At 38.6% G+C, this 14,034-nt stretch overlaps 2 protein-coding genes across 4 annotated transcripts; both read left to right on the top strand.

Moving 5' to 3' along the window:
• The first annotated feature begins 885 nt into the window (after positions 1-885).
• Positions 886-10,706, top strand: LOC112277485 (6-phosphofructo-2-kinase/fructose-2,6-bisphosphatase). 3 transcript variants are annotated; one of them, XM_024509879.3, is made up of 26 exons: positions 886-1,169; positions 1,728-2,119; positions 2,532-2,595; positions 2,782-3,074; positions 3,224-3,292; positions 3,549-3,818; positions 4,069-4,272; positions 4,521-4,613; positions 4,863-4,961; positions 5,155-5,184; positions 5,301-5,354; positions 5,619-5,672; positions 5,877-5,954; positions 6,256-6,347; positions 6,623-6,680; positions 7,156-7,227; positions 7,373-7,420; positions 7,560-7,657; positions 7,863-7,938; positions 8,153-8,215; positions 8,404-8,495; positions 8,964-9,032; positions 9,201-9,264; positions 9,457-9,522; positions 9,769-9,850; positions 10,209-10,706. In XM_024509879.3, exons 2-26 carry the CDS (start codon positions 1,946-1,948, stop codon positions 10,232-10,234), a joined length of 2,388 nt encoding a protein of 795 aa, XP_024365647.1. In that variant the 5' UTR covers positions 886-1,169; positions 1,728-1,945; the 3' UTR covers positions 10,235-10,706. The 3 variants fall into 3 exon arrangements, with proteins under 3 accessions (XP_024365647.1, XP_090103436.1, XP_024365649.1); XM_090247310.1 differs by having other exon boundaries at positions 3,217-3,292; XM_024509881.3 differs by lacking the exon at positions 3,224-3,292.
• Positions 10,707-12,315: 1,609 nt separating this feature from the next.
• Positions 12,316-14,034, top strand: LOC112277179 (cytochrome b-c1 complex subunit 7-2, mitochondrial). Its single transcript, XM_024509237.3, has 4 exons — positions 12,316-12,473; positions 12,611-12,768; positions 13,527-13,574; positions 13,723-14,034. Exons 1-4 carry the CDS (start codon positions 12,371-12,373, stop codon positions 13,789-13,791), a joined length of 378 nt encoding a protein of 125 aa, XP_024365005.1. The 5' UTR covers positions 12,316-12,370; the 3' UTR covers positions 13,792-14,034.

Raw genomic sequence — 14,034 nt, 5'->3', positions numbered from 1 at the left:
TTGTAATTTAGAATTAACAAACTGTGTGGGTGCCATGTGGTGGCAGTAGAAAAATTGTGGTGTCTTTAACAATACCCTAAACAAAATGATAGTAATTTTTAACAGCTAATTTTTTCTTATTATTTCATAAGAAGAGTTTTAAAAAGGTACAATGAAAAAAGAAAGTAAAGATAAAAACCATAAAATAAGAATGCCAACTGCAAATGTTTTTATTCCTTAGATGAACTAGTTACTATTCAATAGTTTGAATGACAAAATATTATTAGTTTTGAGCGACATTATACATGTCTACTTGTATGTATGTGTAACTCAGATTTGTTAGAAAAGATAGCAATTAAACTTGGACTATTTACCATGTATAAAATATTTAATTACTTACAATTTATTGGAGTTTTTCTTACATGTTGTATGCATTCTAAAATAAAGTAATAATTGACCTAGTTACAACATCACTAATTAACATATATATATATATATATATATATATATATAAGAATGTAAAATAAACCCAAGTTTTTATCAAATTGATCTACCCATAATGAAGAATATGGTAATCATAATGGATATGGTTGGTTTTTATTAGTTTTGGATGTAGCAGTGGAGAAATGTTTTGTTTTTATTAGTTTTAATAGAAATGATGTAGTGATTATGTTTAAACCCAACCAACATGTGTTTAACTTCAAGTCATTCTAATACTACAACCCTGGTCGTATACGTCGGCTCTTATTAAACGTACAAATACATACAAATACGACCCAAATACACAATAGAAATCACGAGAATACGGTATGACATGTGGACTAATTGAGATAGTCCACATGTCGACAATGCGCGGAGAAGGGATAAGCGAGGAGGTTGCGGAGAGCACCCGCGAGGGCCCCATTCCATGTTCCCAAGCAAGGTCCGCTTCCCAGCCGAAGAGCTTCGCCATCGCTTCTCGTAATCGGCTTCCGAAGTCATGTCAAGAGTGGTCGCCTCTCCCAATCGCGCTGAGCGGCCCTGATCTCCAGCCCTTCCCACACCTCGCCTCGTGCTTGATCTTTGCCGTTACGATAGCTGCAGTTTGCGACATTTCTCGCCCGTTTTGGTGGAGAATTGCGAATGTAAGAGGCGGGGAATTGTCCGGTATCGTCGTCTTCGAGAACAGTCGTCATTGTTTTTTCTTCGGGGTGAGTGCTTCTCGAATTGCCCTATCTCGGGACGTTCTCTTGTCGTTTGGTTGAGCAATTGGAGGCGATTTTTTCGTTTGCATTCTCTTCCTATTGCGTAGTTGCATGGTTATTGTTCGAGGAGTCCTCACGAGCTGTTTGCAGAATTCTAATATTCTCCGTGTCCTTATTTTTCATGGTGTGTTGAGGACGAAATTTTAGTCTACGTGCATTTATTCCATGGTTTTATATCACCTTGCGCGGAGGAGTTGAATGTTTGGAATATTTGTTACGGCACAGCAATCGCACTGGCATAATTGGAGTGATTTGTGAGATTGTAGTTGGTCTCAAAATTAAGTCAGATGTCTAGTGATTAGTTTTTAGAAGATTTGAGGACCTTAACTCTTGAACTTTGAACGTTGCACTTTTTAAAGTCCTTTCATGATCAAAAGTTTGCTGGTGGATTAATAGAGAGTACATCAATCAGAAATGAATTAATCATCCACGTTGTACGTTGCTTCTTCTCGGTAAAACTTATTTCCGCGAGGTGTTTTAAGTGCAGATTGGTTGTTTGTGCAGTCAGAGCAACCAAAATCTTCGCTTGGAGGTTCTCGTGTCTAATCCAAGAAATCTTTAGGATGGATTAATTCTTGGTTGGTCAGGGGAAGAGGCAGCTTTTGTGAAGTTTGAACTGTTGCAACCGCACAAATTCGACGTAATTGAGACAGTTGGCTATAATATGGAGATGACGTATGGATAGCTAAAAGGGTCTAATCAACGTAGGGTGAAGATTCAAGATGGGAAATTCTCGTTCATTTGGCGCCAGTGCAAATGTGCCCGAACACAATGGAGGGCAGCTTTTCGTGTCCCTTAAATTACACAAAACTGATGGCCAACCCATGCCACTTAATGCTGTTCCTCACGTCACAGGTTCAATGCCCATTGTGGGTTTATGGGATCCTGTCAAGGCTGTAAGTGTCTTCCTAACCTTTTTCCTGGTTGTTGTTATGCATGTTTGGTATATATTATAGAGTTCGTGAACAATGCTGCTGTGAACGGGGATGTAAACGCGTTGGCGCATTAAGAAAATTCGAGGTCTTTCTGTGTCAAAATTTCTTGCTGTTCTATGCGTTGCTTCAGTTATTGAGTTGCAAACCTGAAATCTGTTTCTCGGGAGTTTTCGTTCTCAATAGCGAGGGTCTCTCTCACCTGAGAGCTTCTAAAGATGTTAAGTTTGATTATCATAGCCTTCCTTATTTCGTTTTGAAGTTCTTTGCCTCAGGTTGGTATATTAAACATCCTTTGAGTAAGCAGTACAAATTGTTTCGTATGCGGGGCTCGATACTCTGATTAAAATGGCTTTTTTGATTTTTATTCCAACAGACGGCTATGGAGGGAGAATCGTCAACAGTTTGGGAATTAAGTTTTGTAGTGCCCTCTGATCATGGTATGTTGCATACTCATTTGCAAGCTTGTTCAGTGATATCCTTGGTCAGTGAGTGAACTGCCAGAGATTTTCACATGTTAACTCTATCCACAACACCTTTCTATTGGTTTAGTATAGTGGTGTTATGTATGTATACAGTGTCAGCTGACAGGTGAGTAAACACTGGTTTGGTGATGCTCTGAGCAGATACCCTGGAGTTTAAATTTGTTCTAAAGCCAGTGGACAATGAACGTGAGGGTGTCTTTGAAGAGGGTCCAAACCGGATTCTGAAAGCAGGTGTTATGTCTGGAGGCCCAGGGCCAATGGCTAAATTCCTCCTTCCAAGGGAATATGGTGTGGGCACACTTGAATTACCCGTCAGCGTCGCCACAGATTCTGTTTCCCCGTTTGCGCTTGCAGCCAGCTGGCGAGCACTAAAAAAGAACATTAAGCCATATGGAACCCGCGTTCTAGGCATTCCTGATGTATCACTTGATCAGGTTAGATTTCTACAATTTCATGTATACGAGTACCAAGAGATAGCTGGATTTGTTATTCATGATGAGTTCTGATGTTATTCGACTTTTGTAGGCTCCATATATACCAGTAATCTCGCATAGACTTACCCAAGATGTTGTAAAGTTGCAAGATTTCGGAGAGCAGGCAATACGGCTTAAATGCGTGGATTAAGAAGTCGGATGTACAGAAGTTTTCTTCGGTAGTTTTACTAATTTTCTTTGGTTTTAGAAATTGTGAATACCATGACTGTACTACATTAATTCTATTCGATCCTTTCAAGCTTTTACTTGGAGAGTAAGGGAACAGTTTAATTCCCGACTTTGAAATGGTAGGAAGCACTTATTCACAAGGAACTTGTTTATGGGAAGTCTGTTATTTCGAATAAAAAAGTTGCTCACGTTTGTCTACTTTTCTTCGCATGAATTCGTTCAAAGTTTGTCAGTTTTTTTCTTCAGGGTAACCCTTCACCGATTCCGCCTGATCACAGTGCGCAGCATGCGCTGGAGCTAGATATAGAGCATTATGAGGTACCTCCTCCAGGCAGTGTTTTCAAGCACAGTGTATATGCTGCTGATGCAACTGAGTTTCCTCGAGGAAACTTAGAACGTTCTGCTGCTGTGCCTGTGCCGTTCTATGGGGAGAGTCTCAAGTACAAGCGTCGGCAGGGTAACCCAACCCCGCTGTCCAAGAAAGAAAATAACACAGACCGAAGTGTCTCGGTGAAGGTACTGTTACTGTTGTTCTTATCTGACGGACGTACATTCTTTGATTACAGGTAGCGTAGAAGGATCTTGCCTTCGACAGTAGCCTTTGTGAACCTTGCTATGGTTAAATGTGTAGATTTTGCCAATTAGCAGGATGGATACAGTTTGATTACTTGCAGTTGTAATTTTCATGGAATTACCTCTCAAGAGTTTAGAATCTCAAGTGGTCTTGAGATTTGTTCTAGTTACTGAAATTACTATGTGTTCGCAGGACCTTGTGGCACTGGGAGATTCTGACGCTGTACCTGTGCAAGCAGCAGTTTCAGAGGGTGAATCAGCTTCTCGCGATCTGAAGACATCTTCAAAAGCTGTTGGAGGTCACTCGCCAAGGTTAATTGAGATCGGTAGCGACATGAGTCAGATTGAATCACAACTTAATGATTACGCTGAAACAGAAGAATCAGGAGGATCCAAAGTAAGAATCTTTAGGGGATCGTATTTAAAGTAAATCACAGAATCACCAACTACTCATATGTTGTCTTAGCAAGACTTGTTATGGTGTCATGGACTTGTTTTTCCTCCTGAGTATTCTATTTATCGTTCCGATAAACAATTTCACAAATTGCAACCTCTCAACTCATAAATTCTTTCAATTATTATTTGATCCGGATCTAGTTCTAGCGTACTGGAGGTAAATGGACAAAGTATGGTGGTTTTTGTCAGAGTATGCCAGAAGCGGCGGGGGCTGTTGCGGCGGCTGCTGTGGCAGATCGACTTTTGGGAGCAAAGGAGCGGCGCCAGCTTGCAATCGTCCTGGTGAGGTTGAATGAAGGGTACAGAACGTAGTTTTTTTTTGTTGCGGCCATGCTTGCAAATCAAATGGCAACTTTGTCTAATTCATCATATGGACATCGTTCACATTACGCTTGAATAGGGGCTTTATCAGCTAAGGAACTGTTAAATAGTGCTTTCCTAGTAGTGTATTGTTGAGCGTATAATGTGATTGTGGCCAAATTCACGCTGTTAAGCTACGCTGGGAGTTGAATGAGTCTCTGATGGTTTCAGGTTGGGTTACCGGCTCGTGGAAAGACATTCACTGCAGCTAAACTGACCAGATATTTGCGGTGGTTAGGTCATGACACCAAGCACTTCAATGTTGGCAAGGTATGTTTTTAGAAAACTTTGTACGCAGCTGGTGTCAATCTTCTCAACTTATTTCTTGTTTTGGTTGCATGATTTTGGGATGATTATATTTTGTGTACCCAATATCTAAGGTGCTCTTTCAGGTTTTAGCCTTAGAGTGCACACTTTTTGCAGTGGAGTATTTTGATGCGATTGTGCTTTTGATGTTTCACAGTATCGGCGGCTGCAGCTTGGTTGTAATCAGGTACAGATCTACTTTATAAACATCATTTTAGTGTTTGAATTTTTTCTGGGATGTTGCGTAGGTATCGAATTAAGCTCGTTCAGTGATTGACTAAACCTTGATTACCTGCATATCAGAGTGCAGATTTCTTCCGAGGTGATAATCAAGAGGGCATTGATGCTCGAAATGAGGTACGGAAAACTTCTTGATAGTCACTAAGCTACATACCGGTTATTGCTGTTTTTTCAAATTATTTGTATGCTTATTTTTGGTCGGAATCAGTTCAATAACAATCGAGTCTATAAGTATACCGCAGGTAATATCCTTAGGAAATAGCATTATTTCTTTTCATCTTTTACGATGTCGCGATATTTATTTAGATGGAGTTAATGTTTAGCTATCGATGAATTCGCTACGCAATAGCATCTAACTTTTTCTGGTGGGTTGGGGTGCAGGTGGCTGCTCTAGCAATGGAAGACATGCTTGCTTGGATGGAAGAAGGTGGTCAGGTATAATTCTCTACAATTTGACGAAGTCCTACAATCTCCAAGGAGTCAATATAAGTTTATTTAAATACAGCGGTGGGTCGAGTCCTTTTTAGTGATTATTAAGATACTGGGATGCTTTTTGCAGCAATCGATATGTACTGGCCTTTTAACGAGGTTCTTGAGAGCATAATCAGATTGTTGTGATGATTTGTGTTGTATAAGCAGGTGGGGGTGTTCGACGCTACCAACAGCACAAATGCACGTCGAAAAATGCTCATGAAATTGGCAGAAGGGAAATGCAAGGTAAGTTTATGGATTGTAAGTTATTTGATGCAGACTAACTAGCAGAAGTGTCCCAACCGCAAATAGGGTTGCGGAGGATGTTTTCCAGTACACATTTAGAATGCTTTATTTTCAAAGCTGGGACCTAAGAAACTTTTGAAAAGTATTAAAGCTAAAAAAGACTCTTATGTTTTTGACCTGTGTGAAGATCTTGTTATAAATGGCCTTTTTCATGGTATGTTCAGATAATTCAAAGTGTGAACAATGTGAAGATATCTGAACCATGTTCTCATTTCTACGGTTTGGTTGATGCTACGTTCAGATAATTTTCTTAGAGACGATATGCAACGATCGGGCTATGATTAATACTAACATTGAGCTGAAGATTCAACAGAGTCCTGATTATGCAGATGCGTAAGTTCAAAGGACCATTTGTGTCCATGGGCCTAAATTTCTGAACCTACAGACCTTACTAGTGAGGCGTATTTATGCCGTTGGGATGGCATAAAAGAATAAAGTATTTTTGTTTGAAGAGACCTTATTATTTTGCAGGGGTATTTGCGTTTCATTACTAAAATCCTTTTATCTTGATTAAGCCTCTACATCGACCTCCTCGTACTTAGACCTTCACTCTTAACATTTGCGTGTTATCATCAGCTCAGCAACTTGGTGTTCTGTTTTTTTATCAGGACTGATCATGAAGCTGCTCTTCAAGATTTCAAGGCTCGTCTCAGCAACTATGAAAAGGTGAGCTTGGTAGCCACCTTCTAAATTTTAAGATCGGGGATATTAAGCTGGGCTTTGAAGTTGGGCGTTGAGAATTGACCTATCACATCATTAATAATCGGGTACATGGTAACCTTTGGAAATATTTTCATCTAAGATGGTATCCAATACGAAATATTATCCAGGCATTTTTCGTGTACTTTTCTTCGGTATTCCTAAACGATTCAAGATGGTTACAGTTTTTAGTTCTGTTTTCAATATTTACGGTGTTTGTACAAAGTTATGGGTTGCGTTTCCATCTTTGTTTTGTCACTTGGGTCGTAATTTTCTAAAATTTAGACTTGGGTAAGATTGTAATAATATTACTCGAGTTTGGGTCCTATAGTCTTTAAATAATGCGTTTTGAACTTGGGCTTTCCCATATTTTCATTCCTGCATGAGTGCAAATTGTTTCATTTCCTTGTTCTGTTTACAGAGTTCTCCTAATGTAATGCAGATGTACGAGCCAGTAACTGAGGGTTCCTATATAAAGATGATCGACATGGTCAGTGGGAGAGGGAAAATGGAGGTGAGTAAATTCAGTTTGCCAAGCAAGTAATTCAAGTATTTAGAGGTACCAATAGCAATCGATACTACTTCTCATTTGAGGTGAAGAAAGTATAGGAGGTGATGAGAAAATGAGTTTTTGACTTAATTGTTGGCTGCGCTTGTAGGTGAACAGCATTAGTGGTTACCTTCCTGGTCGAATTGTGTTTTTTCTGGTAAGTTCAGCGTGGCGAACTTTTGCTGATTTTTTTGTACAACTAATCAAGCTGCTGTTAGCTTCCAGCTAGCTTTACAGTGTTTCTGGAGGTATTGGCTTCTTCACTTCATCATATTGAAGTTTAACATATTCTGCAGTTAAACACTCACATCACGCCCAGGCCAATTTTATTAACTCGACACGGTGAGAGCCAAGACAATGTTAGAGGTCGTCTTGGTGGTGATCCTCCTCTTAGGTATACTTTGGATTTCTTAACTTACCATTTGATTGAAGATACTCTGTTATTCACTCAATTTGACTGATGTAAGCGGTTCGGAACATTTGGGGTTTGTTGATGCAATCGTGTACTGACATCAAAACTTGGATATATCAGCTGTTTATGTTCAATCTTTTACACTTTATTTCAATAGCTTATTAATTTGTACATCTGATTTGCCCAGTGAGGCGGGAGAGAAATATGCTCTTAAGCTAGCAGATTTTGTTCACAAACGCCTGAAAAACGAGCGCACGGCATCTGTGAGTTTGACACACGTTTCGCTATCATCGTTTGATATGCGCATAAGCCGCTTGATACTTGTACAGAGTCAACTCTTCTGACACTGTTGTGTGCCTACTTGTATCCAACGCTGGTTGACTCTGGAAGTTGTCAATGTTGGAATTGACAGCTTTTCCATGCCTGTAGAACTGTCAAAGTTGGTCCATATTATGACATAATGCGTCCTACGTGTAGATTTGGACGAGCACTTTGCAGAGGACTTTGCTTACAGCACGTCACATCTCTGGTTTTCCAAAGGTAAGTTTTCGAGTACTATGTCCTGGAGAATAATTTCCTTGTATGGCATGCGGGTATTGATCTGTTCTGAAGTTCGAGTATCCGGATTTTATCTAATTCACCTGAAAACACAGCTAGAATACCTCTAACTATTGGTGTATTGAGGTGATTCAATATGGTATTGACTACTGACGGTTGTTCATGAACAGGTTCAATGGCGGGCACTGGATGAAATCAATTCTGGTGTTTGTGATGGTATGTCGTATCTGGAAGTCAAAGAAACCATGCCAGAAGAGTATTTGTAAGTATCACTTACCTATGTGTTTACTATTAAAGAGTCAACAGCCATCTCTTTAAAGCTTCGATTCAGATTGTATAATTCATGCCCGAAATGTATCAAATATAGCTTATGCAGGAATGAGGTGTTGGTGCCATGATTAGCCGCAATAAATGCACCATTGCTCTAATGTGTCGACTGCTTAAGGTTTTGCCTGGCTGAATGAAACTTCAGTTCTCAAAATATCTATATATATATATATATATATATATATGTATATACGTATGTTTTCCAGGGGCCATTGTGTTAGAGTATTTCATAAACATGCATTGAATGTTTGATATGATTTATAACTGTTAAGTTAATACTATAGGTGGAAGAAACGCTATCCACCATCTTGCTGTGATTCTATGTTACAAGTACTTCTGCTCTTGATCTTTGTGAATAAGTTTTTAGTAAAACGTAGAAATGTCTTTACCTGAGCTACCACAGGGCTCGGGAGCAAGACAAATTACGATATAGATATCCGCGAGGGGAATCCTATTTGGATGTCATACAAAGGTACATAAGCTATATAAGTTTTTATTTATTTTTACTGTCTCTCCTAGACAGGACTAACATCGTATTTCATTTTGTAGCAGTGAAATCTTGTAGGTTATGCAATTTCATGAATGCTTTCTCTTATCGGAAGCAACTTATTGTTAACAACTACGTGTTTGTCTCACAAAGGTTGGAGCCAGTGATTATTGAACTAGAGAGACAGCGTTCGCCTGTGGTTGTCATTGCGCATCAAGTAAGTTTCCCCTTTACTGCCCATCCAACAAATCATCGTGGTTTATGTCGATTATCGTTATATTCTAGTCAGCGTCTCTGTACTAATTTAAATTACCTATGGTACCAACTGTGATAGGTTTTTAGACGGAAATGATAAATGTGTTAAAAGGTTCTGGATTTTGCTCACTGTGTGCTTTGTCCCTTGGCACAGGCAGTTCTGCGCTCTCTGTATGCGTATTTTTCGGACAAACCTCTGAAAGAAGTGCCTCACATCGAGGTACTATTCACTTCCTAGTTTCACCTTGTTTTTGCAGTTGCAATGGGCAAAACCGATTTCGTATGTGCAACTTCGTCTCATCCAGCTGCTGGGGGTTCTTTATTCGAAGAGTTGTGCTAAGCGATGAAATAAATTTCTTAGTTGTATCCAGCTATTAGCAGCTATCTGGTTTGCACTGATTGCACTTCTATTGCCAACTTCTCTGGAACATGAACATATAGCTCATTCAAGATTTGGAGTGTTCAGATGCCACTTCACACCATTATTGAGATTCAAATGGGAGTAACCGGTATTCAGGAGAAACGATATAAGCTCATGGAGACCCAAAGTATGTCCTTTGAGCCAGATTTACAAATGAATGGTTCCTTGTGTAGGTTTTTATGCTTTCAGTTCCGTTTGGTCTCCTCCTTCTTTTCTTTCTTTACGTTTTTTTTCGTTGATGTTTTCTTCTTCTTCTTCTTCTTCTTCCCAGACGTATTCACTTTAAGTCAACCGTTGAGGATATGAGATTTGATTAGTTACTGACGCATCGACCTCGATACCTGGAACGTAGGGTCTATCCGGGATTCCCTTCGTCTTATCTTGAAAAGCAACCGTGGTGTGAGATGCACGAAATTGGACAATGTTAAATGTAATACTGGATTTTAAGTGCACATATTGACTGAATTTGTTGCATGCAATGGCAGGCACCAAGTATGCCGAGTTTCCATGAGCATTCACATTACAAAGCAGATTTCCTTGGCTCAAGAGGACTCTATTGGCTAGGTTTCAAACAGGCCATCCCGTTCCTGTGACTATTGAAAATCCAGGTTAAGTTAAATGAATCTAGTGTTGTTCCTGTGAAATATCCAAGATCGCATAAACGTGCCTTCTTTAATTGCAGTTATGCAGGAATTGCAGCGAACCATTTCATTCTTGAACTCAATGTTCGTTCATGACTTTGGTGTTCAATTATGGCTCAGTATATTTTTAAATTTATAATTTTTTTTTTGCGTGCACAATGCACTGTTTTGTAGAAAAGAAGTCGATTTTTCTAGTGAAGGTACTTGAGAAATATAATTATTGAAAAACGTGCTTGGAACTGAAGTTAGGGTAGCTAGAAAACCCGAAAAATATGTATTTAAAAAAATGATGGGATTGTCATATTTATTTACATTCAGAATCAGGTTGTCTTTGGAACGGAATGGAATAATCCAGTTGATGTAATTTTTGTGTGTATGTAAAATGTTTTAGTATTCAAAAGTTGGATTTGAAATTGTTAAGGTGTACAATTTTAATCAACACATAATTGTAACTAACTTTGGCAAATTTTACATCTAACATGAGCAAAATATATTTAATTTGGATAGATTCATTGATCTTTTAAAATATCAACATTTTTATATTGTAGATAGTCGTAAATTACAATTTATTATTCATCATCACCTTTAATCTTAAATTATAAATGTGTTTTATAATCTTTACACCACAATCCAAAATTAAAACAAAGTTTGAAAGACATTATGTTTTTCAATACTTATAAGAAAAAAATTATTGACTAAAATAAAAATAGTAACAAAATCTATAGACTATAAGATGATGTATTATATTAAATTGGCTTGTGTTAAGTAAGGTTTGAATGTAAGAAAAAATTGATTAATAAATATATTTTAATAAAAACTTTTTAGATTAAAGAATTTTATTAAATATTGGGTATATTTATGATTTTTAAAAAACTAAGAAAAAATAAATTTAAGATATTCACTTATTGATATTTAAGATATTTAAGATATTTATTTATTGATATAAAATTTATATCAAATATATTATTTTATTAAAAATAATACTGACAATTTTTGTTTCTAATGTAATAAATTGAAGCATAAAACAAGGGTATTGCTAATGCTACTACAGTTTTTGCTAAGCTTAGGCTATAAGCATGTCCCAAATTGTTATAGGCACACCTAAGGCCTTTAAATCCTAAACTTCCTCTTTTTTATCCCAATGTGGATTCCAAACCTCCTCCCTCTCTTCCTTGTCTCCCTCTCTTCCTTTCTCTCATCATAGGTCTTAGTCATTTTTTCCTCCTCTTCTTTATCCAAAACCCGTGCCAAGACAAGAAAATGGGGTATAGAGCAACTAATTAGATACCTTGGGTATATATGTAGACATAATGGATGTATGTATAGCAATTTGGGGTGTGGTTATAGCTTGAGCCTTTTTGCTATTGCTACCACAATGTACTATCCACGACATGCCATCATAGTTTTTGCTAATGCCATCACAACTCAACATATTTCTTTTGTTTTTATTTATTCTAATTAAAAATTTATCAATAGTTTTAAAAAATAAAATTATATAAAAATTTAAAAATAATTTATACACTAAAACTCAAATTGAAAATTCTTAGTAATATATATATATATATATATGTATATAATTTAGGAATTTTAATAAAATATACTTCTATAACATATTAAGACAACACAAATTTATCTATTCTGATTTATATATTAATATAAAGATATATATATTTTTTATTTTTTTTATTTTTTAAAAAAAAACGATGCAAAAGTTCGATCAATGAACAACGCAATGGCTAGTTGCCACAAACGAGAATTTCAAGCACGGTCACAGATGCACAACAGGCACGGTCTTACAGCGAATCCCACGGTATCCTCATGGGAGGTGAGGATACGAGCTGTTGGAACGGAAGACCTGAGTTAGGGACCTGAGTTAGGGATGTGAGAAAACGGGAACCTGCTTCATTTCGACCCGCACCTTCCAGTAGTCTCTCATTCACCATCACGCGATTTTCTTCACTGCGCCTCACCCTCTTTCGTGTGATCCGCCTCTTCTCGCCGTCGCTATGGCCGCTGCCAAGCAGGCCTTGCAGAAGGCCCTCGAGCCCATGTGGAATTGGGCGTCTCGCCGCTATCAGGCTGCCGTCGCCAAGGAGCTCAAAAAATACGGTACACTCCCTGCTTCTCTGCTCGTCTGTGTCCCTCAGCCCTAATTTCCTCCTTCGTTGCAATTTAGTTCAGTTTGCATCTGTGGCGTCTCGATCATTTTTTTGATGTTTTCCCGGTTCTGGTGTTCTGTGTTTCAGGTTTGCGGTACGATGACCTTTATGATGACATGTATGACTTGGACATCAAGGAGGCTCTGAGCCGGTTGCCACAGCAAGAGGTGGACTTGCGCAATCAACGCCTGAAGCGGGCGATGGACTACTCCATGAAGCATCAGTACTTGCCCAAGGACTTGCAGGTTCTTTTCCCTTCCACCTCCGCCTTGCTTTTTCGGGGTTTTCTGGGTTTTCTGGGTTTTCTGGGTTTTCTGGGTTTTTTTTTTTTTTTTTTTTTTGTTATCGGCTCGATTTCTTGAAGGAACAGAAGAATGAGGTTAGGGTTTTTAGCGATTGGAATGTTTGCATGGATCTGTTTGAGCTGAGGGAAGCTCTTTCTCAAGTGAAATGTGTAGTTTTTGTGTGCGCGAATATTTTGCGAGCGTTAGGTTTAGATACCGAAACAAATGTTCTTGAGCAAAGAAAGAGGTTTAGAGATCTTGCCGTTACTGGGTTTGTTGTATCTGTAACTCTTAGAGTAGTAGAGGTGCTCCTCCTAAACTACCTCGTTACGCACATAATGTGTTTAGTGGGGTACATTCTCAAGATCCATTTACCAATATTTGTAAGAGTGATATTAGCAGGGTTTCAGTTGAGGAATCTTGCCTAGATGTGAATGCTGCTCCGAACGCTGGATATATCGCTGGGCTGTGACGTGGCGGTGGGTAAACGTATGCTACTGTTTTGCAGTGCAAATTGGTGGCAGGAGGATACGTTTTTGCTATCGATCAGCAGTTATAGTGGTGGCTCTAGTTTCTGTTCGAGCCAGCGGTCAAGTTGTTCGTCGGAACTATTTTCGTAGTATATGTCCATATCTGCATTGGTATTGATGATGGAAAAGGATTTTTGAATTGAAGGACCCGTTGCAACCTGGCTCATATTATTCTCGTGCATTTTGCAGGCTAAGCAAACTCCGTATGAGCCCTACTTGCAAGACGCTTTGCAGTTGGTGAGTCACCAACTGATTTTTTATCAGAGAGTTCGATTGGCATCCCTATAGCTGAAAGTGTGTTACATTTTTATTGCCGCATGATTTCGTGATTAGCTGCGTTTTATATGAAGAATAGTTCCTTAGCTTCCCGTCTTTTTATTTGCAGGTAAAGGAAGAACGCAAAGAACACGCAGAATTGGGTTCGGATCTGCCTTACACTCGTTCTTTGCCGTGAGACACGAAGATAGATTTTCATGATGTCCAACCAGTTTCTTTACAGAGACTGCACAGCTGTAGGGTTTTCTTTCACAAACAAAATTTGTAGTAAAGAATGCTATTGAAGGCTGACCGTAACTAGGAGTCTGTGAATTGGACTCCGAGTTTGAGGCGCTGGTCGTGGTTGTCCTTTATAGGTCCTTATTTCATGACCTTTAGGCGTGTTCTATCTAATAAAACTAGACTACAATTCTGAATCGAA

This window comes from Physcomitrium patens, chromosome 25, assembly GCF_059467195.1.
Source record: "Physcomitrium patens ecotype Gransden chromosome 25, ASM5946719v1, whole genome shotgun sequence".
Taxonomy (NCBI): Eukaryota; Viridiplantae; Streptophyta; class Bryopsida; order Funariales; family Funariaceae; genus Physcomitrium; species Physcomitrium patens.
Note: the sequence above shows the minus strand (reverse complement) of the source record. Positions and strands in the feature narration are given on the sequence as shown.

Excerpts from the sequence above, each read along its gene's own strand:
- LOC112277485 (XM_024509879.3), top strand. The coding sequence starts at position 1,946 with ATGGGAAATTCTCGTTCATTTGGCGCCAGTGCAAATGTGCCCGAACAC. Across the intron at positions 4,614-4,862 it reads GCCAGCTTGCAATCGTCCTG|GTTGGGTTACCGGCTCGTGG; the intron begins GTGAGGTTGAAT and ends TGATGGTTTCAG. Across the intron at positions 8,216-8,403 it reads ACATCTCTGGTTTTCCAAAG|GTTCAATGGCGGGCACTGGA; the intron begins GTAAGTTTTCGA and ends GTTCATGAACAG.
- LOC112277179 (XM_024509237.3), top strand. The coding sequence starts at position 12,371 with ATGGCCGCTGCCAAGCAGGCCTTGCAGAAGGCCCTCGAGCCCATGTGG. Across the intron at positions 12,474-12,610 it reads CAAGGAGCTCAAAAAATACG|GTTTGCGGTACGATGACCTT; the intron begins GTACACTCCCTG and ends TCTGTGTTTCAG. Across the intron at positions 13,575-13,722 it reads TGCAAGACGCTTTGCAGTTG|GTAAAGGAAGAACGCAAAGA; the intron begins GTGAGTCACCAA and ends TTTTATTTGCAG.